Raw genomic sequence first — 24,590 nt, 5'->3', positions numbered from 1 at the left:
TGTATTCCCATGCAGTGTGATGGGGTGGGTCATTAGGAACGTAGGGGATGACTCTTGTAGCCCTGCCTTAAGGCACCTTGATGTCTGAAGCCGGCCCTGCCGAAGGTGAGTTCCTCTTCAGGGTGGGCTACTTCTCAGGCCAACTACTAGAGAAGCAGCAAGGCTTAGTGAAAAGAGCATGGGCTCCGCCCCTTGTCTGCTGTGAGACCTTGGGCAAGCTTCTCTGGGCCTCAGTTACCTCATCTGCAAAATGGGGATTGACTGTGAGCCCCAAGTGGGACAACCTGCTTACCTTATATCTACCCCAGTGCTTAGGACAGTGCTTGGCACCTAGTAAGCGCTTAACAAATACCATGATAATAATAATAATAATAACCGCTACTCAGGGCTGGCTATTGCTCAGGGTAGGCTGCCGCTTGGGGTGGGCTACTCCCCATGGGTGGGCCACCCCTTGGGCCAACTGCTGTTCTGGACAGGCTATGGTTTGGGGTGGGCTGCCCCTCTGGGCCAGCTATTCCTTAGGGTAGGCTATGGCTTGGGGCAGACTGCTGCTTGGGGTGGGATGCTGCTCAAAGTGGGCTGCACTTCATTCAATCGTATTTATTGAGTGCTTACTGGGAGCGGAGCACTGTACTAAGCATGTGGGAGAGTACAGTACAACAATAAACAATTGTTGTAAATCAACTTCAGGGCAGGCTGACTTGAGGACAGACTCCTGGATGAGTCCCGGGAAATGGGTCTTTGTGTCAGGGGAGGGACATGGGCTACGTTCAACCTCCTCATCGAGCTGCGGTTAGGCCAACCCCTCCCCTTTCCTCCAATTGCAGGATTTAAATCAATCAATCAATCAATCGTATTTATTGAGCGCTTACTGTGCGCAGAGCTCTGTACTAAGCGCTTGGGAAGTACAAGTTGGCAGCATATAGAGACAGTCCCTACCCAACAGTGGGCTCACAGTCTAAAAGGGGGAGACAAAGAACAAAACCAAACGTACTAACAAAATAAAATAAATAAAATAGATATGTACAAGTAAAATAAATAGAGTAATAAATTTAAAGAGCCCATATCGTGCCCCTCTGGATTCCCTCCCCAGGGCCCACCCGGCATTGCCGGATCTGAAGTATCTATGTTCCGTCCTCTGGTCCCTCCCAGCTCAAAGGACCGAAGACACTGTGTCCCACAGCCCCTCTATGAAGCGGTCTCCCTCTGGGTGTGGCATTTGTCATTTGCTCTCTCGGTTTCCCAGGGAAACAAGGAGAAACAAGTCTCTCAGTCCCTGGTCCCAGCCGGCAGACGCGCAGAAATGTGAGTCCCAGGGGAGACTTGGAAATGGCAGAGCTGGTGCCAGTGGTGGTCAGTTTGGAGCAATTTCCGGGCCTTTTGAATTTCTCGGAAGGCAGGAGGTGAGTGCAGTGAGGTCTGGGACTGCTGTCCCGGATCCCCGGGTCCCCACGGCCCCCACCCTGCCCAGGCTGGCCTGGACTGCAGGTGTGGTGACACCTAGGAGAGTGGTAGTGACCCTTGCATGACCCCTCCCAACCTCCACTGTTCCTTCATTGACCAGGAAGCTCAGTGCTGATCCTGCAGCTTTCAGCCTGCAGAGAGAGAGGGAGTGAGGAGCATGTGAGGAGACAATTTTGGAACAGCAAACCAAGGCAGTGGCAGGCCACAACGACCACGGCCCCACAGCATCCATACCCTGCGACACCCATGGCCTCACGACGTTCACAACCTCCACATTGCCCATGTCTCCTGGTGCCCAAGTCCTCAAACCCCCTGGCTCCCCAGTTTTCGCTCTTTCATCCTTCAGTATTTCCCTTTGGTGATGGCTCTGGCCACAGGGATCTTCCAGTTGTTTTCCTTTTTCCATGTCTCACCACGCTCCAAAGGAGATGCCCCCTGTCTTGGCCTCACAAAGTGGGTCTGGGTGGGGGTAAAAAGATGGAGAGCAGGTCTAGAAGACCCTCCCCTTGAAAATCCACCAGCTCACAGCTCTCCTCTTCCTCAGAACCTTCTGACAGCCCAGTCTTAAGGAAACTTTTCCTGCTTCATTTTCCTCTGGCCGGATCACACCCATCCAGCTCCCACCTCAGCACTCAACCGCCCGCAGCCGCTCCAAGCACTTTGGATCGTATCGATTTGTCTCGTCCACTATTGCAGCATTTCTTCGTCCACCTGCCCATCTTTCCATTGCCTTTTTGCTCCGAGCTGCAATTGATTGTGAGGCCTCCTCTCCCATTAAATGGGGGCAGCGTGTTGTAGTGGTAGCAGTGACAGTACCGTCTGAGGACCTACCCGATACAATGCTCTGTACTAAACCCCTCATCCTCCTCTGACCAGAAGGAGACGATTGATGATGAGATGTACTAGCTGCTCAAGGGAGAGAGGCCGCCCTACAGCCTTGGAGGGAAATCTTGTGCAGAGCGAGAAAGATCCTGATTTCTGCTGGGCAACTGGGGAAAAACCCAGATTTCTGCTCTGCTGAGAGGTGACAAGGCCAGTCAGCTAAGAGCCCCCCACCCACCCACCACCTCTCCCAAGCTGGGAAATGGCAGTTCTTCCCAGCCTTGGGTCCAGCCTGAACCAACCATGTCCGTTCTCTCCCAGCAAGGACCCCCATGGGACTGACACTCCTTCATCTCGGCCAGACCTCTCTCCCCCTCCTCCCAGTCCCAACCTCCAGCATCCCCTTGCTCAATACTGAATTTCCCTTTTGTACAGGAAACTGAAAAGGAGCGGAACAGAGACTGCTAGGGACACTTTTTGTGTGTGTGTGTGTGTGTGCGTGCTTTGTCGTGATGACTGCATACAGGCCCGGAGGATTTTGTAGTCAGAGAAGCTGCTGTTGCCGAGGGAATGGCCCTTCCCGGGGGTTTCCATGTCTGGGGGACCGTGTCCAGCCACGACTCAGTGGTGGGAAGCCCTGCTTTGGAGGAAATTGGTCCTGGCTGCCTCTTCCCCAACCCCCCTGAGAGCCATAATGTAACTGCCCCCATCCAGGGGGCCCGTGATCCAGGATGGTCCTGCGAGGGGCTCGGTGGTGGGGTGGCTGGACACCCCCCAAGACCACCAGCTGCCTGTTAAGGCAGGCCCGAGCTGGGCCAGACCCACAGAGGCAGGACTCAGACTCACTGGTGTCATGGAAGATGAGAGAGGGGCAGGGAGGAGGCTCATATAAGGCAGGTGGGGACCCAGTCTCCATCACTGCCATCAGCCACCTCCTTCTCCACCAGTGGACCCCTTTCTCTCCACCCCACCCCGGTCAAGCCCTGACACCTTCCAGGCTAGACTCCCACATTGGTAACCTTGCTGGTTTCCCTGCCTCCTGCCTCTTCCCCTGAGTCTCTCTGCCATTCAGATCAATCAATCATATTTAATGAGCCCTTACTATGTGCACAGCACTATACTAAGGGCTTGGGAGAGTACGACATGACAATATAACAGACTTGGCTGATAGGTTCCCTGCCCACAATGAGCTCACAGTTGAGGGGGGGAGACAGGCGTTAATATAAATCACTAATTTAAGAATTTCTTTATAATTGCAGGAGAGCTGAGGGAGGGGTGATTAAAGGGAGCAAATCAGGGTGACGGAGAAGGGAGTGGGAGTAGAGGAAATGAGGGCTTTTGGAGATGTGCCTTCAGTGCTTTGAGGGTGGGGAGAGTGATTGCCCATCGGATCCAGATGGAGATTTCATCAATTAATCGATAGCATTTCCTGAGCATCTACTATGAGCACAGTACTGAGCCCTTGGGAGAGTACCCCAGAGTAGGGTAGACACGATCAGGGAATTTACAGTCTAGCAGGGAGGGTCTATTCATCCCTCCCCTGCTCAAAGATCTCCAGAGACTCCCCATGGCTTCTGGACGACCCCGGAGGCTCCGATGGTCGGCTCTGAGCCTCTCTCCCGACGGCTCGCTCCCTTTTCCCTTTCCTGCTGTCTTGTTTTGCTCTCCCTCTCAGCTCCCCCCAGGTCCCTCCGCGCCCATCCCCGGCTCTGTCTCAACTCGTCCATCCCCGACTCACTGCTCTGAAGGCTCCGAGCAGCCAGCTCCTCCTGAAAATCTTTCCTTCCCTGTCTGATTCTCCATCTTCCAGACCCTGCCACCCACTAGTTCCCCGCCAGGCCTGGGCCGGGCCTTTTGTTCCCTCTGCCCCCATGCCCCGTGTGTTTCCTCTCACTGCCCAGCAGCTAGTACAGGCTGAAACGAGAAGTGGGAACCGGGGAGGAAGCGGAGCAGCATTTTCGGTGCCCGGGGCCGCTCCGAAATTGCTGCCTTCCTGCTCCAGGAACTCCAGTCTCCTCTAAGCTCCTTCCGCAATAAATATCCCTGCTCTCGCCCGTCCTCACGCCCTTCCCTCCAGAACCACTCCCATCCTGCCAACCCCTGGGGTCACCCCCAGGACCCTCTGCTTTCCCGGTGTCCCTGGCTAGGGCCTTCTCTGCCTCTGTTGCCATGAGCCTTCTCCCGGTACCACCTGTTCCAAGCCATCCCCAAAGCCGGTAGTGGTGGGAGTCCATCCAGACCCTCTCCCTAGCTGGGGTGCAGCAGGAAGGCCCAGTGGGGGCTGGGGGTGGGGGGCGGAAGGTGGGGTAGGGAAAGGTGGGGTTGTGACAGATGGGGAGACAGGAGGGTCCAGCCACAGCCAGCTCCCAGGCCCCGCGGACATGGCTGACCCCTGTGCCACCTTGGGGGCCCAATCAATCATCAATTAATCAATCAATCAATCAATCAATCGTATTTATTGAGCGCTTACTATGTGCAGAGCACTGTACTAAGCGCTTGGGAAGTACAAATTGGCAACACACAGAGACAGTCCCTACCCAACAGTGGGCTCACAGTCTAAAAGGGGGAGACAGAGAACAGAACCAAACATACCAACAAAATAAAATAAATAGGATAGAAATGTACAAGTAAAATAAATAAATAAATAAATAGAGTAGTAAGTATGTACAACCATATATACATATATACAGGTGCTGTGGGGAAGGGAAGGAGGTAAGATGGGGGATGGAGAGGGGGACGAGGGGGAGAGGAAGGAAGGGGCTCAGTCTGGGAAGGCCTCCTGGGGGAGGTGAGCTCTCAGCAGGGCCTTGAAGGGAGGAAGAGAGCTAGCTTAATTAATCAATCAATCGCATTTACTGAGTGCTTAATGTGCACAGTACTAAGTGCTTCGGGGTGTACAACATAAGAGAGTTAGTAGATTGTGCTCTGTGCACACAGTAAGCGCTCAATAAAAATCGCTGATTGATAGTTTCCGCGTTCTCCAGGGCTGGGGCAGAGACTCAAGAGAGCAGGTAGCAGCCACCCTACCTCAGGGGCATCGAGTCTCTGGAGGTCAATCAATCAATCAATCAATCAATCAATTGTATTTATTGAGCGCTTACTGTATGCAGAGCACTGTACTAAGCGCTTGGGAAGTACAAGTTGGCAACATATAGAGACAGTCCCTACCCAACAGTGGGCTCACAGTCTAAAAGGGGGAGACAGAGAACAAAACCAAACATACTAACAAAATAAAATAAATAGAAGCAGCGTGGCTCAGTGGAAAGAGCTCGGGCTTTGGAGTCAGAGGTCATGGGTTCAAATCCCGGCTCCGCCACTTGTCAGCTGTGTGACTTTGGGCAAATCACTTCACTTCTCTGGGCCTCAGTTCCCTCATCTGGAAAATGAGGATTAAGTCTGTGAGCCCCACGTGGGACAACTTGATTACCTTGAATCTACCCCAGCGCTTAGAACAGTGCTTTGCACATAGTAAGCGCTTAATAAATGCCATTATTATTATTATTATTATTATCCTGTTCATTCGTTCATTTATTCATTCAATCGTGTTTATTGAGCGCTTACTGGGTGCAGAGCACTGTACTAAGCGCTTGGGCGAGCACATATAGATAGTAAACAGACACATTCCCTGTCCATGACGAGCTTACTGGTTCTGCACACAGATCCCCGGCAGCGCTGTTCCACCCAAACAGGGGGCATAGTGTCAGCCAGGCCCGCCCTGCCCCCCGAAATGCTAAGAGACTGGAAAAGGGGGTCTACGATAGTCACTGGCATGGACTGCAACTGTCCAAAAAACGCTCTGTGCGACGCTCACATCCTTGCCCTCCCTCTACCCATCCGCCAAGCTCGCTCTCTTCCTCCCTTCAAGGCCCTACTGAGAGCTCACCTCCTCCAGGAGGTCTTCCCACACTCAGCCCCCTCCTTCCTCTCCCCCAAGTCCCCCTCTCCATCCCCCCATCTTACCTCCTTCTCTTCCCCACAGCACCTGTATATATGTATATATGTTTGTACATATTTATTACTCTATTTATTCTACCTGTACATATCTATTCTATTTATTTTATTTTGTTAATATGTTTGGTTTTGATCTCTGTCTCCCCCTTTTAGACTGTGAGCCCACTGTTGGGTAGGGATTGTCTCTATATGTTGCCAACTTGTGCTCCCCAAGCGCTTAGTACAGTGCTCTGCACACAGTAAGCGCTCAATAAATACGATTGATTGATTGATTGATTGATTGATTGCGCCCAATCGTACCGCCCCTTTGAACTGAGGGGAAGCTCTGCTTAAAAATCAGTCTCAATTGGTCTCTGCCGCCATCTGGTGGACACAGTCTATACGACAGCCTTGCGCGCGCTCTCTACCGCCATCTGGTGGAACCAGACATTGGACAACTTGGATTGCCTCTTTGATGCCATCTAGTGGTCGCAGATCTATGTGACTGTGTTGGGCCTTGTCGCCCTCTAGTGGTCCGGGTCAATCAATCATCAATCAATCAATCAATCAATCAATCGTATTTATTGAGCGCTTACTGTGTGCAGAGCACTGGACTAAGCACTTGGGAAGTACAAGTTGGCAACATATAGAGACAGTCCCTACCCAACAGTGGGCCCACAGTCTAGAAGGGGTAGACGGAGAACAAAACCAAACATATTAACTAAATAGAATAGATATGTACAAGTAAAATAAATAAATAAATAGAGTAATAAATATGTACAAACATATATACAGGTGCTGTGGGGTGGTTTCAAACACCTACCCACCGGCTCGTCATCGCCGTTAACGGTATTTATTCAACTGAGGCCTGGGCGGGAGCTGATTACCTGCCCTGAATGGGTGTCTCTGGGTTTTAGGGGCCGGGAGCTACCTTGGCTGCTTGCTTGATCAGCTGTGTCAGCTGGGCTGCTGCAGGAGTCTCTGCTCTCTTCAACTGGAACTCAAATGTAGAGGAAATTTGAGCCCCGACTTGCAGTGGGTAAAAGCGGCCATCACCGTGGCTCCAGCTTCTGTTTCCTTCACCCTATCAAGCAATCAATCAATTAATCATATTTATTGAGCGCTTACTGTGTGGAGAGCACTGTACTAAGCGCTTGGGAAGTACAAGTTGGCAACATATAGAGACAGTCCCTACCCAACAGTGGGCTCACTCCTTCCAGCACCTTGGTCTTGCTGCCTCCCAGGGGAATATTGTTTTTCACCTGTCTGAGGGGGGCCTGGCCACCAAACCAAAACTAGAGGATTCGGGAGACCAGGGCTGAACTGGAGGCTCCTTAGGATGAAGTAATGAGGAGAGATGGGGTTCCGGGGAAGTTACTTTGTCTCTACTGCATTGCCATATCCAACCCTGCTCTCAATGCCAAGTTTTCTGCAAAGCCACCTTGCTCTAAGCCAGTTAGAGTACTAGACCTTTAAAGGAGTACCTGGGCCTGAGCAGAGGACCTTTTGAGCTTCTGGGACCTTCCCACTCTGGCACAATCTAGTTCCAACGCACGAGCTCTGGAAGATATGGGGCTTAAACAGGTCTGGCCCTGTCCCCGCCCCAAGAGGCCCCCCATGGACTTATAAACATCTCTTGTCTCCTCCAGCAGAGCAGGCAGCAGCAACCCCAAGCATTCAGCCAGTGGGAAACATCATAGGCAATGATACTCGGGCATCATAATTAAAATTGTGGTATTTGTTAAATGTTTACTATGTGCCAAGCACCATACTAAGCACTGAGATAGACAAAAGATAATCAGGTTGGATTAATTCATTCATTCAATCATATTTATTGAGCACTTACTGTGTGCAAGGCACCGTACTAAGCGCTTGGGAAAGTACAAGTTGGCAACATATAGAGACGGTCCCTACCCAACAACGGGCTCAGTCTAGAAGATGTAGACCATGTCCCATATGGGGCTCATAATCTAAGGAGAAAGGAGAGCGGGTATTTTGTCTCCAGCTAAAGATGAGGAAACTGAGGCACAGGGATGTTAAGTGACTTGCTCAAGGTAACTCAGAAAGTAAACGGCCGAGCTAGGATTAGAACCCAGGTCCTCCGATTCCCAGGCTTGGAGATCATTCCATTAGGTCACGTTGCCCTGGTCACGTCAGAGGCCAGGCAGGGGTGTGAGTCAATCAATCAATCAATCAATCGTATTTATTGAGCGCTTACTATGTGCAGAGCACTGTACTAAGCGCTTGGGAAGTACAAATTGGCAACACATAGAGACAGTCCCTACCCAACAGTGGGCTCGCAGTCTAAAAGGGGGAGACAGAGAACAAAACCAAACATACCAACAAAATAAAATAAATAGGATAGAAATGTACAAGTAAAATAAATAAATAAATAAATAGAGTAATAAATATGTGCAACCATATATACATATATACAGGTGCTGTGGGGAAGGGAAGGAGGTAAGATGGGGGGATGGAGAGGGGGACAAGGGGGAGAGGAAGGAAGGGGCTCAGTCTGGGAAGGCCTCCTGGAGGAAGTGAGCTCTCAGCAGGGCCTTGAAGGGAGGAAGAGAGCGAGCTTGGCGGAGGGGCAGAGGGAGGGCAAGAGTCCTGCTTCTTCCTGGAGAATCAGACCTCTGGTAGCCTTGAGCAAAGGTAGAAACATGGTGGAATATGTGCATGGGCGGAGAGAAAGAAAGGGCTGAAACGGGGGTGTGGGAGGAGAGTACAGTTGGTAATGAGGAGAGGGGGCTGCGTGTAGGGAAGGATAAGGGACCAAGAGGCTTCTTCCCCACCCATGGTGTGGTTACCCAAGGCTGCCCCTCCTAAGGGCTACTGCTCCTTCCCGCATGTGGCCTTAGCTGAGTCCATTCTCCGTCCCTGTGGTCCCCTCCAGGCTGGGAATTGTCCCCACAATGCTGAAGATGCGAGCCCAGCCCCCTCTGTCTCTGGGCTCGGCCGGCCCAGCTGCGAGGCTGGAACGGCCCCAAACCTCACTGCCAGCGTGGAGGTGTCGCAGCTGCTCCAGCAGATCGCAATCAGAACCACAGGGATGCGAGAAGTGATTTTTCTTGGGGGCACAAGCTCACGTCTCTTACCGGAGAGGAAGGAGCGGCGGGGCTGCATCCAGCTTATCTTGCTTTGTCTGCGGCAACTTCTCCACCAAATTCAGAGGCTTGAGCAGCCTTAGGGAACTTATAGAGCTGAAATATCCAGTTATTTTTCACCTTAACAACCTACACTCGCAGTCACACACATGCCCGCGGACAAACAGAGTTCCAAACACAACCCTAAAGATGCACTACACAGGCACACCGTGGGAACAGCAGAGAGAGCAAGCGGTGACCAGCCAGTCAAAGAGAGGATCAGTCAACCAGGAACAAGGGGAACAAAGGAGACCCAAGGTGGGGAGCAAATGGGGGTGAAAGGGTGTGGGTGCAGGGGCTGAAGGAGCTCTGGCTGGGAGGAGGCTGAAAGGAGATTGTGGGTTTTTTTGGGGGGAATGGGTGAGGGGGAGTGGGGGTTGGAGGGATGGTCCAGTTGGGCATGGCTGAGGGGGTGGACGAGGCCAGTCCCTGGGGATCACGGATAGTCACTGGACGGGCCGCTGGGTGGGAGTTGGGACCAGATTGGGGAGGCAGATCCCACTGGGGGAGGTGCAGCAACAACCCCAAACCCCAAGAGGTGGGTCACCGGTCCCCGTGGCAAGGGGGTGCATGGTGTCACATCGCCTCTTTGCTCATATATGGCCATCACTGGGGGGTTCAGGATCCTATTGGCCCTGGGAGCTGTGCACAGGGCAGATGGAGGTCCTGATAATGTCTGAAAAGGTAAAGGGGGCTCCTATTGGCTCCCATATGGGGGTATGATGGGGTGCGGAGGGGGGCTGGATTTATAAATTTCCCTCCCATTTCCTGGCTTCCGCTTTCATGCACTGTGCGGCCCCACGGAGAGGGCACAGAAGGCCTGGGAGGAGGGTGTGGGGTTGGGATGGCTGTGTGGAGACGACCTTCTGCTCAGGCCTTCCGTGTCCTGGTCTTCAGTCTTCTGCTGGTTATCCCAGGTAAGCGGCCTTCCATCCTCTGCAGTCTGGGCACAGGGCTAGGCGGGCAGCATGGGTAGGGTGGGTCCAGTGGGGGAAATGGTTTTGCCAAGGCCCAGCTTGGAGCCGTGGCCAGGGCAGAGTCCAGGGGATCGGGTTCTCGTCCCATGAGGGACACCCCACTTCAGGTTGAAGTTTGAGTAGTCTCAGGGTAGAGGGGTCAGTCCCCATCCGACCCTGTTCCCTTCTCCATCACAGGCCCAGCCCCGCCACCATCATCCCCAGGAGGTTTGATCGTGCTCAGTGGCTCTAGTGACCTTTCCTGGGGTTTGTTCTGAGTCCTGGGAGCAGGGGCAGGATGGCTATGGGGAGGCTGGGCTCTAGAGAGAAGCGTGATGGCATCAGGGGACTCCAACAAGGAGGCAGGGGCAGGGGCTGGTGAGGCTGAGGCCCTATTTACAAAGAAATGGCCCCATTGTCCTGATCCCATCAATCAGTAGTCTGTTGAGGGTTTGTTGAGGGAGAGGGCAACAAAATTAATCGACACAAAGGCTGCCCTTAAGGAGCTCAAAATTTAGTTGAGGAAACAGACACTTAAATAATTTAGAGTGTAAAGTTAAGAGTATAAAGATTTGGATTAGTAGTACCAGGTATTTGTAAATACTTAAGGGGATTTTGAGTTTTTAGGAACTAGGTGCCAGGGAAGGGCTGAATCGTCAATTGGGAAATACAGATTGGATTAAGTAGCAAAAGTCTTCTGGAGGTTGTGTAATTTCAGAAGGATTTTGAGGATGGGCATGAGGGAAGGGGTTGGAGGCAGGAGGCACAGGGAGTAGGTGGGCTTGAGAAGAACAGAGAGTGCAAGGTTGTTCTGGGAGAAGAGCAAGGATTAGTAGGAGGGGAAGAGCTCATTGACTTAAAGCTGATGGTGAGTTTCTTTCTTGATGCGGAAAGGGATGGGCGACCATTGGAGGCTTTGAGGAGTGGGGAGATGTGAGCAGAGTGAGGTTTAAGGCAAAAGATGTGGGCGGCAGAGTGAAGGGTGGACTGGAGAGGAAGAAATGGAGGCAGAAGGCCAGTGAGGAAGTGGAAACAAGAGTCAAGGTGGATCTGGTGTGGTGGTCACTTGGATGGAGAAGATTCTGGAAATTCATTCATTCATTCATTCAACCGTATTTATTGAGATCTTACTGTGTGCAGAGCACTGTACTAAGCGCTTGGGAAGTACAAGTTGGCAACACATAGAGACTGTCCTTACCCAACAGCGGGCTCACAGTCTAGAAGGGGGAGGCAGACAACAAAACAAAACATAATAACAAAATAAAATTAATAGAATAAATAAATAGAGTAGTAAATATGTACAAACATATATATACAGGTGCTGTGGGGAGGGGAAGGAGGTAAGGTGGGGGGGCTTGGGGGGGAGAGGGGGAAATGTTGTTGAGGAAGAATTAATCCTTGACTCTGTTCCTTCCCCTGCCTTGCCTCCCTTCCCCCAATCCCCAGTGCCTCAGTATCCAAGAGTCCATGTCCTGCCCTCGCCACCCACCCCATCTCTCCTCTCCATGACAGTCTCCAGCGAGCTCATTCCATCCCAGTCAGAACTGGTTCTTTTCCTTGACCCCATCCTGGAGCGGGGACCACATCACCCTGCTGCGGCCTGTGGCCTCCCGAGCCAACAGACAAGCCTTTGGGGGACCCAGCTGGAAGGCAGGGAGCTGGGGCTGGCCCAGAGTGGAGGGGTGTGGGGGGAGCAGGATCGGGATCTCCCCTGTGACCCAGATGGAGTGGTCTGTGTTTCAGGGACGGCGGCTGATGAGCTGAGGCTGGCGGATGGAGAGAGCCCATGTGAGGGGCGTGTGGAGGTGGAACATGAAGGACAGTGGGGGACAGTATGCGATGATCAATGGGATAAGAATGATGCAGCCGTGGTGTGCAGACAGCTGGGGTGCGGGACGGTGGTCAGTGCCCCAGGAGGAGCTACATACGGACCAGGCTCTGGACGTGTTTGGGTGCATGATCTGGACTGTGAGGGAGAAGAGGAGGCTCTCTGGGACTGCGAGAATTTTGAATGGCAGCAGCAGGTTTCCTGTGCCCACAGCGAGGATGCCGGAGTGCGGTGCTCAGGTAAGTCCGGGTCCATCCATCCCCCTGCGGGGAGCCCTGAATGAACCCCAGCCTCAGGAATGACCCAACATAGGCACTGGACTTCCCTGGCTGGGCTTTCCCAGCAATTGGGTTTCTGAGTTGGGCAGGTGATGGGCCTGGGAGGGGAGGAATGGCAGGTCCCCCACCCGGTCCTTGGGCCACCGGGTTCGAGTCTAGCAGAGCTGCCAACTCTCCATGCTGAAAGGGGGCTGAGATGTGAAAGGGGATGTAGACTGTGAGGGCGCAGGTTTCAGGGGAGCAAGCAGGCCAAGAAGCTGCCATTTTAGATCCTTCCAGCCTAGACTGGAGTCTGTCGATTCTTGTCAGAGCTCTGGGATGAGTGAGGCTGGGAGTCCCCCAGCTCACACAGTCATGGGGGCCCCTCACTCCCCTCACCCCCACAGAAAAGGCCCCTGTCTGTGCCAGCCCTATGCCCCAGCTCCCTCTTCCCTTAGCTACAAGGAGGCACCTGAGTGTGGTTGAGGCAGCTGGTCCTTTCATCCCCAGGTTAATTTTATTTTTTTTTATATTATTTATTAAGTACCTACTATGTGTCAACCACTGTTCTAAGCACTGGGGTAGGCACAGGTAAACTAGGTGAGACATAGTCCCTGTACAATGTGGAGCTCCTAGTGTGAACAGGAGGGAGAACAGGTATTTAATCCCTATTTTACAGTGGAGGAATCTGAGGCACAGAGAATTTAAGTGACTTTCCCAAAATCACATGGCAAGCACTTGCAGCCCAGGCAGGATCCCCTGCTTTTCATTCATTCATTCAAGCAATTGGCAGAACTCAAATTAGAACCAAGGTCCTCAGCCTGGAATAATGTCAGGATGGGGGAGCTTCTGGGAGTTTGGAAGAACTGAAGATGGGGAAAGAGGAAGCACAGAAGCCCAACTTGGCTCCAAAGTACCCTGCTTCCCCATGGACCTCAGACCAGAGCCTCAGCTGAGAGGATGATGGCTTCCCAGGATTCAAACCACCCAGTTGACCCCAGATCCTTCAACTGCAGTCCCTCCCCTAGTTGGGTGGGTGGGAGAGCCCTCCTAGAAGTCAGGAAAACCTTTGGGGGGAAGCCAGGGGCAACAAGACACGGCTCGGTGGGACCAAAAGAAAATCTGGCTGAGCTCTGATGGTCCTGGGGCTCCCTGGTCAGGCAACTGCTGACACGGTCTTGGGACCAGGAATTCTGGGCAGGAGACAAAGAGCAGAGCCAGGGGTGTCTCTGGGAAGGCAGGCTCTGGCCCCAGGAACGACTCAATGTAAGACCCTGGACTACCCTGGCTGGGCTTTGCCAGGAATTGGATTACTCAGTCAGGCCGGGGCCGGGTAAATGTCTGGGATAGTGACCGCGGTAGAGGAGTGGAGTGTGAGGGCTGGGCTCTAGAAGGAGAGACGGGAGGTGAGGTAGGAGGGGGCGAGGTGATGGAGAGCTTTGAAGCCGAGCGTGAGGAGTTTTTGCTTCATGCGAAGGTTGATGGGCAACCACTGGAGATTTTTGAGGAGGGGAGTGACCTGCCCAGAGTGTTTCTGTACAAAGATAATCCGAGCAGCAGGGTGAAGAATTGACTGAAGCGACGAGAGACAGGAGGATAGGAGATCAGAAAGGAGACAGATGCAGTAATCTAGTTGGGATAGGATGAGAGATTGAACCAACAAGGTAGCAGTTTGGATGGAGAGGAAAGGGTGGATCTTGGCGATGTTGTGAGGGTGAGACCGGCAGGTTTTGGTAACGGATTGGATGTAAGGGGTGAATGAGAGAGCGGAATCAAGGATGACACCAAGGTTGCGGGCTTGTGAGATGGGAAGGATGGTAGTGCTGTCCACAGTGATGGGAAAGTCAGGAAGAGGACAGAGTTTGGGAAGTAAGATAAGGAGCTCAGTCTTGGATATGTTGAGCTTTAGATGGCTGGTAGCCTCCTGCTGTGCATTCAGGTATGAGAAAGAAGGAGGAAAGGGAAAGTGAAGGGAAATGAAGGAATTTAGATTCATAGGAGGCTCTGGGGGAGGACGCTGGGTGTTTGTCTTGGCCCTCAGAGCACCCCACAGCGGCTGTGGTAAATGGGAAGAAATTTTCTCTGATCCAGGAACAATGTGTTGGTGATCGGGCTGTGAACTGGAGAATAGATCCCCGAGGGAGGGAATGGAGGCTCCGTCCTGGAGACCTTCAAGTTAAGAACAGGTGCAGCCCTTGCCTGGATGGCTGTTAGTGACCTGTCTGGAGGCGGGGGCTGGGACTGGGGAGGGTCTCTTACTGTCGTGTCGTTGCTGTTTCCCAGAACACAGGCATTCCCGGCTGGCCGGGAGTCCCCGGCTGTGTACAGGAAGAGTGGAAGTGACCCATGGAGACACGTGGGGCTCAGTTTGCGACTCCCAATTCCCTCTGGAGGCCGCGACCGTCTTGTGCCGGCAGCTGCAGTGCGGGGTGGCCGTCTCCATCCTGCGGGGAGCCCACTTCGGAGAGGGCCAGGGGCCGGTCAGGGCAGAAGAATTCCGGTGTGTGGGGAATGAGTCTCATCTGTCTTTCTGCCCTAAAGTGTCTCCTCCGGATGGGACGTGTAACCACAGCAGGGACGTCGGAGTCATCTGCTCAAGTGAGATTCCAGATATTCACTCAATCGCATTGAACGTATGACATCACACACCCACTCAGCCTGTGCTGAGCTGGGCTTTCTGACCTGTCCTTCTTCCCCGCTTCTCCCTCCCCGTCCCCAGGGTACACAGGGTCCCTGCAGGGGCTGGACCCTCTGATTTGCCCCTCCTCTTCTGCTTCTTTTCTTTTTCCCCGCCCAGAGTACACAGGGTCCCTGTAGGGCTAGGCCTTCCAATGTGCCCCTCCTTCTCTGCCTTCTCCTCCTCCTCCCCAGGGATACAAGTTTCCTGCAGGGGTCGGACCCTTTAACTTGTCCCTCCTTCTCCCTTCACCCTCTGCCCTCCCAGGTAGGGTCCAGGCTGGGTTTGGAGTCTTCAACCTCAATCAATCAATTGACCAACTGTATTTATTAATAATAATGATGGTATTTGTTAAGCGCTTACTATGTGCCAAGCTCTGTTCTAAGCGCTGGGATAGATACAAGGTTATCAGGTTGTCCGACCTGGGGCTCACAGTCTTGATCCCCATTTTACAGATGAAGTAACTGAGGCATGGAGAAGTTAAGTGACTTGCCTAAAGTCACACAGCTGACAAGTGGCGGAGTCAGGATTAGAACCCATGACCTCTGACTCCCAAGCCTGTGCTCTTTTCACTAAGCCACACTGGTTCTTTACTGATTTATTGAACAAACAAATATTTTTTATATTATTAAAATCATATTATATTATATATTAATGATATTAATATATAATATTTATTGAATGCTTAATGTACGTAGAGCACTACACTAAGCTCTTGGGAAAGTATAATAGAACAATTTGGCAGACATGCTCCTTTCCCACAAGGAGTTAAAAGTCTACAGGGGGAGACAGACATCAATATAAATAAATTATGGCTATGTGCATAAGAGCTGTGTGGCTGAGGGTGGGGTGAATAAAGGACACAAATCCAAGGGCAAGGATGACACAGAAGGGAGGAGCAAAGGAAGTGGGGGCTTGGGGAAGGAGATGTGATTTTAACAAGGCTTTGAGGGTGGGGAGAGGGGTGGTCTGTTGGATATAAAGTGGCATGGGGTTCCAGGCCAGAGGTAGGATGTGGGATAAGAGTCAGAGGAAATAGACCAAATCAACCAAATTAGAAGAGCGAAGTGTGCAGGCTGGCTTATAGTAAGAGATCAGAGAGGTGAGGTAGGAGGTGGCAAGGTGACTGAGTGCTTCAAAGCCGATGATGGTAAGGAGTATCTGTTTGATATGGAAGTGGATGAGCAACCACTGAAGATCCTTGAGGAGCGGGGAAACATGGAACGAACGTTCTTTTTAGAAAAACGACATGGGCTGCAGTGACTCCCATCTTCCACTCCCCAGGGTACATGGATTTCAGGCTTTTTTTAAAAATGGTATTTGTTAAATGTTTGTTACGTGCCAGGCACTGTACCAAGGGCTGGTGTAGATGCAAGATAATCAGGTTGGACACTGTATATGTCCCACATGAGGCTCACGGTCTTAATTCCCATTTTATAGATAAGGTAACTCAGGAACAGAGAAATGGAGCTACTTACCCAAGGTAACACAGCAGAGAAGTGGCAGTGCTATCACTAGAACCGAGGCACGTGGGCAGGCTGGTGCTTTTTCCGCTAGGCTATGCTGCTGATTAGAAGGTTCTATCTCTAATCTCCCCCTCCTCCTCCTCCGTCTCTCCTCCCTAGGACACAGAGAATCTGGGGTGGAATTAGGCATTCCGGCCTTCTCTGACTCCCATCTCCCCCTCCCCAGGGTTTGCAGGGTTCAGGCTGGAGAACGGCAGCTCCCGCTGTGAGGGCAGAGTGGAGCTCCTGATGAATGGGGACTGGAGCAGCCTCTGTACCGCCCACTGGAACCTGGCAAATGCCAATGTTCTGTGCCACCAGCTCGGATGCGGTAACCCCGTGTCGGCCTTCAGAGGGGTGGAGTACGGGGAAGGAAATGGCCTTGTGTGGAACGGGACGTTGCACTGCTCAGGGTCGGAGACCAATCTGAGAGATTGTCCTAGGACGGTCCTGGGGGCCCCTCACTGTGCTGAAAACATGGCCTTGGTGATCTGCTCAGGTGAGGAGGGGGAACACGGGCAGGGGTCTCCACCATGGGGGCGGGGGAGCTGACCGGAGCTGGTTTCTGAGAGAGACAGCTGCTGGGAAGAGCCAATATGAGGGGGGCTGGTTGAGTTTGAGACACTGGAGTGAAACCTGGGATTCTAGAAGGAGTTCCTGGACCAGGGGATCACTGCTCCTGCCAGAAGGGACCCCTTACCCAACTTCCTCCTCCAATGTCTCCTTTTAGACTGTGAGTCCACTGTTGGGTAGGGACTGTCTCTATATGTTGCCAATTTGTACTTCCCAAGCGCTTAGTACAGTGCTCTGCACATAGTAAGCGCTCAATAAATACGATTGACGATGACGATGTCTCCAACTCCTCCTCCTCGACTGCTCCCTCTGCCTCCAGAAGAGGGGAGAGACTGATCTTCTGATGGTTTCTTTGCTGACAAAGCTGTTCCTGTATCACTTCTTAACCCCATAGTCATAGTAGTAGTAGTATTCACCAAGTGTTCACTATGTGCAGAGCACTGTATGAAATACTGGGAAACACTATGCAGCTGGAAATTAGACACATAGCAGTAGTAGCATTCACCAAGTGTTCACTATGTGCAGAGCACTGTATGAAATACTGGGAAACACTATGCAGCTGGAAATTAGACACATAGCAGTAGTAGCATTCACCAAGTGTTCACTATGTGCAGAGCACTGTATGAAATACTGGGAAACACTATGCAGCTGGAAATTAGACACACAGCAGTAGTAGCACTCACCAAGTGTTCACTATGTGCAGAGCACTGTATGAAATACTGGGAAACACTTTGCAGCTGGAAATTAGACACATAGCAGTAGTAGTATTCACCAAGTGTTCACTATGTGCAGAGCACTGTATGAAATACTGGGAAAGACTATGCAGCTGGAAATCAGACACACTCCCTGGCCCTTGAGGGGCTCAAAATCTAAGGTTATAAGGGGGAGAGACACACAGGGTGGGATGAAAGATTGAAACACCATAAAAAAGAAAAATACACAAAATAAAAGCACTCCAATGTTCCCGGCACCACTGCCCAGCGTGGCTCTTGCCTACAGTTAACGGAAACTCAAAGCTGCCCACACAACACACTCACCTCCGTTCGCAAGGAGGTGACAAGGTTGAATCCTCTCCTACAGCTCCAGCCTTTCTCACAACCCCCAAACCCAGCTGGGATCTACCATCAGATCAGCAGTACCCTCACATCCACTAAGAAGCCCTCCTACCACCCCCATGCCCACCTGCCTGCCACCCTCTTTTCCTATGCCACATCCATCACCCGAGCACACGCTCACACACACACACTCACACACACACACACACACACACACACGTAGCTCAGCACCCATCTTCAGGTAAGTTCAGGTGGCAGTCTCAGACTCATTCAGCTTTCAGGGAGGTGGGCAAGATTCCCCTGGGACCCCCACCAGTGCTGGTCATCATCATCATCATCATCATCAATCGTATTTACTGAGCGCTTACTATGTGCAGAGCACTGTACTAAGCGCTTGCGAAGTACAAATTGGCAACATATAGAGACAGTCCCAACCCAACAGTGGGCTCACAGTCTAAAAGGGGGAGACGGAGAACAAAACCAAACATACTAACAAAATAAAATAAATAGAATAGATATGTACAAGTAAAATAAATAGAGTAATAAATATGTACAAACATATATACAGGTGCTGTGGGGAAGGGAAGGAGGTAAGATGGGGGGGATGGAGAGGGGGACGAGGGGGAGAGGAAGGAAGGGGCTCAGTCTGGGAAGGCCTCCTGGAGGAGGTGAGGTAACTGAGGCACAGAGAAGCTAATAATAATAACGATGGATTTTGTTAAGCGCTTACTATGTGCCAAGCACTGTTCTAAGCACTGGGGTAGATACAAGGTGAATCAGGTTGTCCCACATGGAGCTCATAGGCTTAATCCCCGTTTTCCAGTTGAGGTAACTGAGGCACAGAGAAGTCAAGTGACCTGCCCAAAGTCACACAACAGATAAGTTGCAGTGCTGGGATTAGAACCCATGACCTGTGCCTCCCAAGCCCGGGCTCTTTCCACTGAGCCATGCTGCTTCTCAAAAGAACAGTATTTATTGAGCGCTTGGTGTGTGCGAAGCGCAGTACAAAGAGTTTGGGAGAGCACAGTGAGAAGCAGCGTGACACAGTGGAAAGAGCCCGGACTTGGGAGTCAGAGGTCATGGGTTCCAATCCTGCTCCGCCATTTACCAACTGTGTGATTTTGGGCAAGTCACTTCTCTGTGCTTGGTCGGGCCTGGAGACATGAATGAAATGTGCTCAGCGGCGGCTCCCTCACATTCACTCATTCAATCGTATTTATTGAGCGCTTACTGTGTGCAGAGCACTGTACTAACCGCTTAGTACATTCTTTCGTGTTTTAGTGACCTCGAGGCCGGCACCTCGGAGCCCCTAGGCCTGGCTCTGCGCCTCCCCCAATGCGTTTCGGACATTCCCTCTCTGGGCTTAACCCTGGGGCCGCTTCAACCCTCCATCCCGGGGCTGATGCCGCGCTGTCCGCAGGAAACGGGACCCTGCCGTCGTCGCCGCCGTCGCAGTGCAACGTGTCCACGTGGGAACCGGCCGGACCCGGGGGCCCGCAAGAGGGCGCTGCAGAGTGCACAGGTGACAGCCCCGCCCCGTCCCGTCCCGCCCGGCCCGCCCCGTCTGGGGCATGCGCACTGACGGGCCCCTCGCCCCGCAGGGCCTCCACAGCTCCGCCTGGCGGACGGAGGCGGGCCCTGCGCCGGCCGCGTGGAGATCTTCCTCGACGGCAGCTGGGGCAGCGTATGCGACGACTCTTGGGACGTGAGCGACGCCCAGGTGGTGTGCCGCCAGCTGGGCTGCGGGGTGGCCCTGAGCGCCCCCGGGGCCGCCCGGTTCGGGCCGGGGGCCGGGCCCATCTGGCTGGACGAGCTGCGCTGCTCCGGGAACGAGTCGCACCTGTGGCAGTGCCCGTCGGGGGGCTGGGGCCGCCACGACTGCGGGCACAAGGAGGACGCGGGAGTGCAGTGCTCAGGTGAGCCCCGCACCCGGACCCCGACCTCCCGCCGCTGCGGAACCGGCTTAGGGTTTTGTTTGTTTTTTCATGGCTTTGTTAACACCTTACACTGTGTCATTCCACAGTACTAAGCGCTGGGGTAGAGACTGTTAGCTCATTATGGGCAGGGAACGTGTCTGCTAATTCTTTTGTTATTGTACTCTCCCAAGCACTTAGAACAGTGTGCTGCTCATAGTGAGTACTCAATAAATTGCATTCATTGATTGATACAAGCTAATCAGGATGGACACATTCCGTGTCTCGCATGGAGCTCAGTCTTGATTCCCATTTTGCAAGTGAGGTAACCATGATACAGGGTAGTTAAGTCACTTGTTCGAGGTCACACGGCAGATAAGTCCTCTCTCAAAATCCACCCGCTCCACCTCTGAATCTGACTTCATTCCTTCGCACTTGGCCCATCAATCAACTGTTTTTATTGATCGCTTTCCATGTGCAGTGTACCATACTAAGCACCTGGGAGAGTACAATGCAACAGAATTAGCAGATGTGTTCCCTGCCCATAACTAGTTTACAGTCTAGAGGGGGAGGAAAATGCCATTCTTCCCTCCCAGACCCCATCTTTAACAGTTCACAATGGCTTCTTCCCCATTGTTTTCACACATCTCCCCTATCCTGAAAAGACTCTCCCTTGCACCCAAACACTCCCTCCAGTTATCACCCCATCTCCTGCCTTCCATTCCTCTCCAAACTCGTTAAGCAAGTTGTCTACACCTGCTGTTTCAATTTCCTCTCCGATTCTCTCTTTGACCCCCTCCAATTTTGGCTTCCCTTCCCTTCACTCCACAGAAACTGCCCTCTCCAAGATCACCAGTAGTCTTCTTCTTGCCAAAACCAACAGCCTCTACTCCATCCTAATCCTCCTCAACTTCTCAACTGCCTTCAACACTGTCGACCATCCCCTTTGCTTGGAAACATTATCCAGCCTTGGCTTCACTGACACCTATGTACTTATTTATTTATATTGACGTCTGTCTTCCCCTCTAGACTGGAAACTAGTTATGGGCAGGGGACATGTCTGCTCATTGTGGGCAGGGAACGTGTTTGTTATATTGTTCTGTTGTACTCTCCAAAATGCTTAGTACAGTACTCTGCACACAGTAAGCGCTCAATAAATACAACTGATTGATTGCAGTGGCAGAGCAGGGCTTAGAACCCGTGTCCTCTGAATCCCAGGTCCGTAGTCTTTCCTTTAGTCCATGCTCTTTCTTGGGGTTCAAGGTGAATCCCCACACAGAAGGGTCCACACCCCCTGACCCTGGGTGAGCAGAGCTGGGTTGGCAGCTGGGGAGGGAAGGGGGCTGAAGGAGAAGGGCAGAGCGAGGGAGACACTTAGATTCCCGGAGACCAGATGGAAGCCTGGAACCTGGTGGGGCCCTGAGGGGCCCCAGAGCAGAGTCAGAAAAACGTTTCTCAGTCCTCTTCAGGACTAGAAATTTCAAGTGAAAACGCCCTCTCTGACTGAACCGTCCATCCCCGATCTCCTCTGCAGAGTTCCTGGACCTCAGGCTGGTCAGCGACACCTCGCCTTGTGCCGGGCGCCTGGAGATTTTCTACAACGGGACTTGGGGGGGCGTGTGTAGCAACTCCATGCTGGATGTCACCGTGGGGGTGATTTGCCGGCAGCTGGGCTGTGGGGACAGCGGGACGATAGAGTCTCCTGGCACCTACGGGAAAGGATCTGGGACTTGGTGGGTCGACAACGTTGAGTGCCGATCCGGTGACCCTACCCTCTGGGAGTGCCCGTCTGACCCCTGGAATGAGAAGTCCTGCTCTTGGGACGAGGAAGCCCAGATCAAGTGTGCAGGTGACTCCTTGTCTGTTGCTGTCCCTAAGTGTGTCCTTCTGAAATCTCCACGTGTCTGTCCCAACTGATCATCCATTCACCTGCCCACCATTTGCAGCCCAGAGGCAAAGAGCCTCCCTTGGCCGGGGTCTGGGGCTGCAGAGGAGTGAGGGGCTGCCTGACCTTCAACTCACACCTTCAGGGGTGGGGAGGGATTCCTGGGCCTTGACCAAGGCCTGCGGGAGAAGACAGCTGCTGCCCGGGCCGTGCCCAAACTCCCATCTGCTGGGCCAGACACCAGGCATGGACACTGAGACGTTTACCCATTCCCAGCCCTCGGGAGGATCTTCACCCCGATTTGACGTATGAGAATTGGCCAGTCTATCTGCCTGGGAGTTTATTTACCTGCCTCTGAGCCAGGGATGCCTCCCCTACCCAGCCCACCTTTCCCACAGAGATCCATGAACTCTCCCCCAGGCTCAGTCACGGTAACCCTTGGTAATGAGAGGTGACCCCCTCAGGGTAGGAATCCTGGTTCTTCCCCACTCCATTCCTCCTGGAGCCTCAGCTGGATGCTGCCTGGTGGTTGCTTTATCATTTGTCGGTGGGGCCCGGCCCTGCTGAGACCCCTCGCGATGTGTTCAGGACATCCAGTCTTGTCTGCTCTACCCCAGGGCGGCGGTGGGACTACCTGTGTCTTCTGCCCCAGGCCAGCCAGAATTTAGAATTAGTTGATCCTCCTGGATTTTCCCATTCATCCCAAACTGCAAGGGCTTCCACGTTGTTTCAGTAGTGGATCACGAGACCGGAAATCCTTATGTGAGTGGGAACGTGGATTTTTCATCAGTAACACTGGAGAAGTGTAGCCTGTTATCTTTTCAAATACGTGGATTTTGAGCCAGTTGTGCGCAGGGAATGTGATTACTTATTGTATATTGTCCTCTCCCAAGCACTTAGTTCACTGCTCTGCACATAGTAAGCGCTGGATAGATACAAATGAATGAATGAATGAAAGGTTGAAAAGCAGTTTAATCAAAGCAATTAGTCCAAAATTGTCAGTTACAAGCCCGGTGTCAACAACTGATCAGTTTTGCTGGAGTCGGTGAAAACCGGCTGAGCCATTCCTGAGGGCTTTTGGGTGGATTCAGAGAGATAAGGCCCATCTCCGATTAGCCTAGGCCTTTCTGGCCTCGTAGTTGATCTGTGCTAGCTAATCAGCGATCAAAAAGATGTTGAAATTCTCAGCCAGCTCAACTCGGCAGTTCAGTGTGTTCATCCCCAGCCCGAGGGTCCCTCTCCCCCAGGTCTGTCACTCGGCTCCAATGTCTCTTCATTGTGTCTCCCCAGAGGAGGAGAGAATCCGGTGCCCCGGATCTGCCAAGTGCTCCGGTAGGTCAGCCTCTCCCCCTCTCCCTTCCCAGCACCCCAGTCCTTCCCCTTCCCCTGTCCCACCCCCAGCTCTCACCTCTCTTTCTCCCTCCTTGCGGGTGGTGATGCCCGGATGTCTCTTTCTAGAGCGGCACAATATCCGTGTGGTAGGCAGTGAGACCAAGTGCTCTGGGCGTGTGGAAGTGTGGCACAACGGCACCTGGGGCACGGTGTGCGATGACTCCTGGGACCTGAGGAACGCTGAGGTGGTGTGCCGGCAGCTGGGCTGTGGCTCAGCCGTGGCCGCCCTGGGGGAGGCTGCGTATGGTCCGGGCACCGGGCCCATCTGGTTGGACGAGGTGGTGTGCAGGGGCCGAGAGGCCTCTCTTTTGGACTGCCCCGCGGGGCCGAGGGGGCAAAGTGACTGCGAGCACAAGGAGGATGCGGCGGTGAATTGCTCCGGTGAGGGCAGAGGGATGGGGCGGGGGAACGGGGGCTGGGCCGAGGGGAGGGGGATCCTGGTGACATACGTGTCTGGAGCCCGAGGAAAACGGAGCCCAGTTTCCCAGCGCGGACGTTTGGTGGGAGGAGGGAAGGGAGCAAGAACTCTCCAGTCTATTTGAGGAAACCATTTGTAGGAGGGTCTTCCTGGTCCTCAATGCCTCCCTGGGCCTGGCTCTGGTTCTGCCCCTGACTCAGGCCCTGCCCTCTATCTGTTGCAGGCATTACAGAGACCATGGCGGCATCAGCCCCTGCCCCAGGTAACTGCCCTCCGACGCAGGTAAAGGGGACCAGAGCTCTCCCTGTCCCCCTCCTGCAACTCTGCTCACCATCCTAGCAGTAACTGAGCCGTCACGGGCACCCACCATGACGGGTACTCGGGAACGCTTGGAAAAGGGAAGGGTGAGCGGGGAGAGGAGGTGGGATTCTCCCTCCCAGTTAGTTTGTTCATGACCCTGGGACTCGAACAGCCCCGCTCCCAGCCTCAGGCCCTGCCCTCTGTCCATTGCAGGAGCCACGGGGACCACAGTCACAACGCTGTCCAACCCAGGTAACTGCCCCAGCTGCGGGTGAAGGGCCGGGAACTTCCTATCCTGCCATCAACCATTCTACTCACTGAGCCCCCCGGGGTTACACACCATGCTGGATCTTTGGGGTTTCAGGGGCTCCCCGCTCTGATGGGGCAACTCCGAGGGGTGGATGGGGTTTGGGCCTCCGGCTTATGTTGGGGCCGGGTGGGACTGACCATACTCGAGCACCCGCACTCT

The 24,590-nt window shown here is 53.1% G+C and overlaps 1 protein-coding gene across 1 annotated transcript; it reads left to right on the top strand.

The window, feature by feature from the left end:
* Positions 1 to 10,653: 10,653 nt before the first annotated feature.
* Positions 10,654 to 24,396, top strand: LOC119938751 (antigen WC1.1-like). Its single transcript, XM_038758653.1, has 10 exons — positions 10,654 to 10,696; positions 11,831 to 12,385; positions 14,687 to 15,001; positions 16,773 to 17,084; positions 19,634 to 19,735; positions 19,815 to 20,129; positions 21,661 to 21,971; positions 23,472 to 23,784; positions 24,045 to 24,083; positions 24,335 to 24,396. Exons 1-10 carry the CDS (start codon positions 10,654 to 10,656, stop codon positions 24,394 to 24,396), a joined length of 2,367 nt encoding a protein of 788 aa, XP_038614581.1.
* The last annotated feature ends 194 nt before the right edge of the window (positions 24,397 to 24,590 follow it).

The sequence above is a fragment of the Tachyglossus aculeatus genome, chromosome 16 (genome assembly GCF_015852505.1).
Source record: "Tachyglossus aculeatus isolate mTacAcu1 chromosome 16, mTacAcu1.pri, whole genome shotgun sequence".
Taxonomy (NCBI): domain Eukaryota; kingdom Metazoa; phylum Chordata; class Mammalia; order Monotremata; family Tachyglossidae; genus Tachyglossus; species Tachyglossus aculeatus.
The sequence above is the reverse complement of the archived record's forward strand: the minus strand, read 5'-3'. Positions and strand labels throughout refer to the sequence as shown.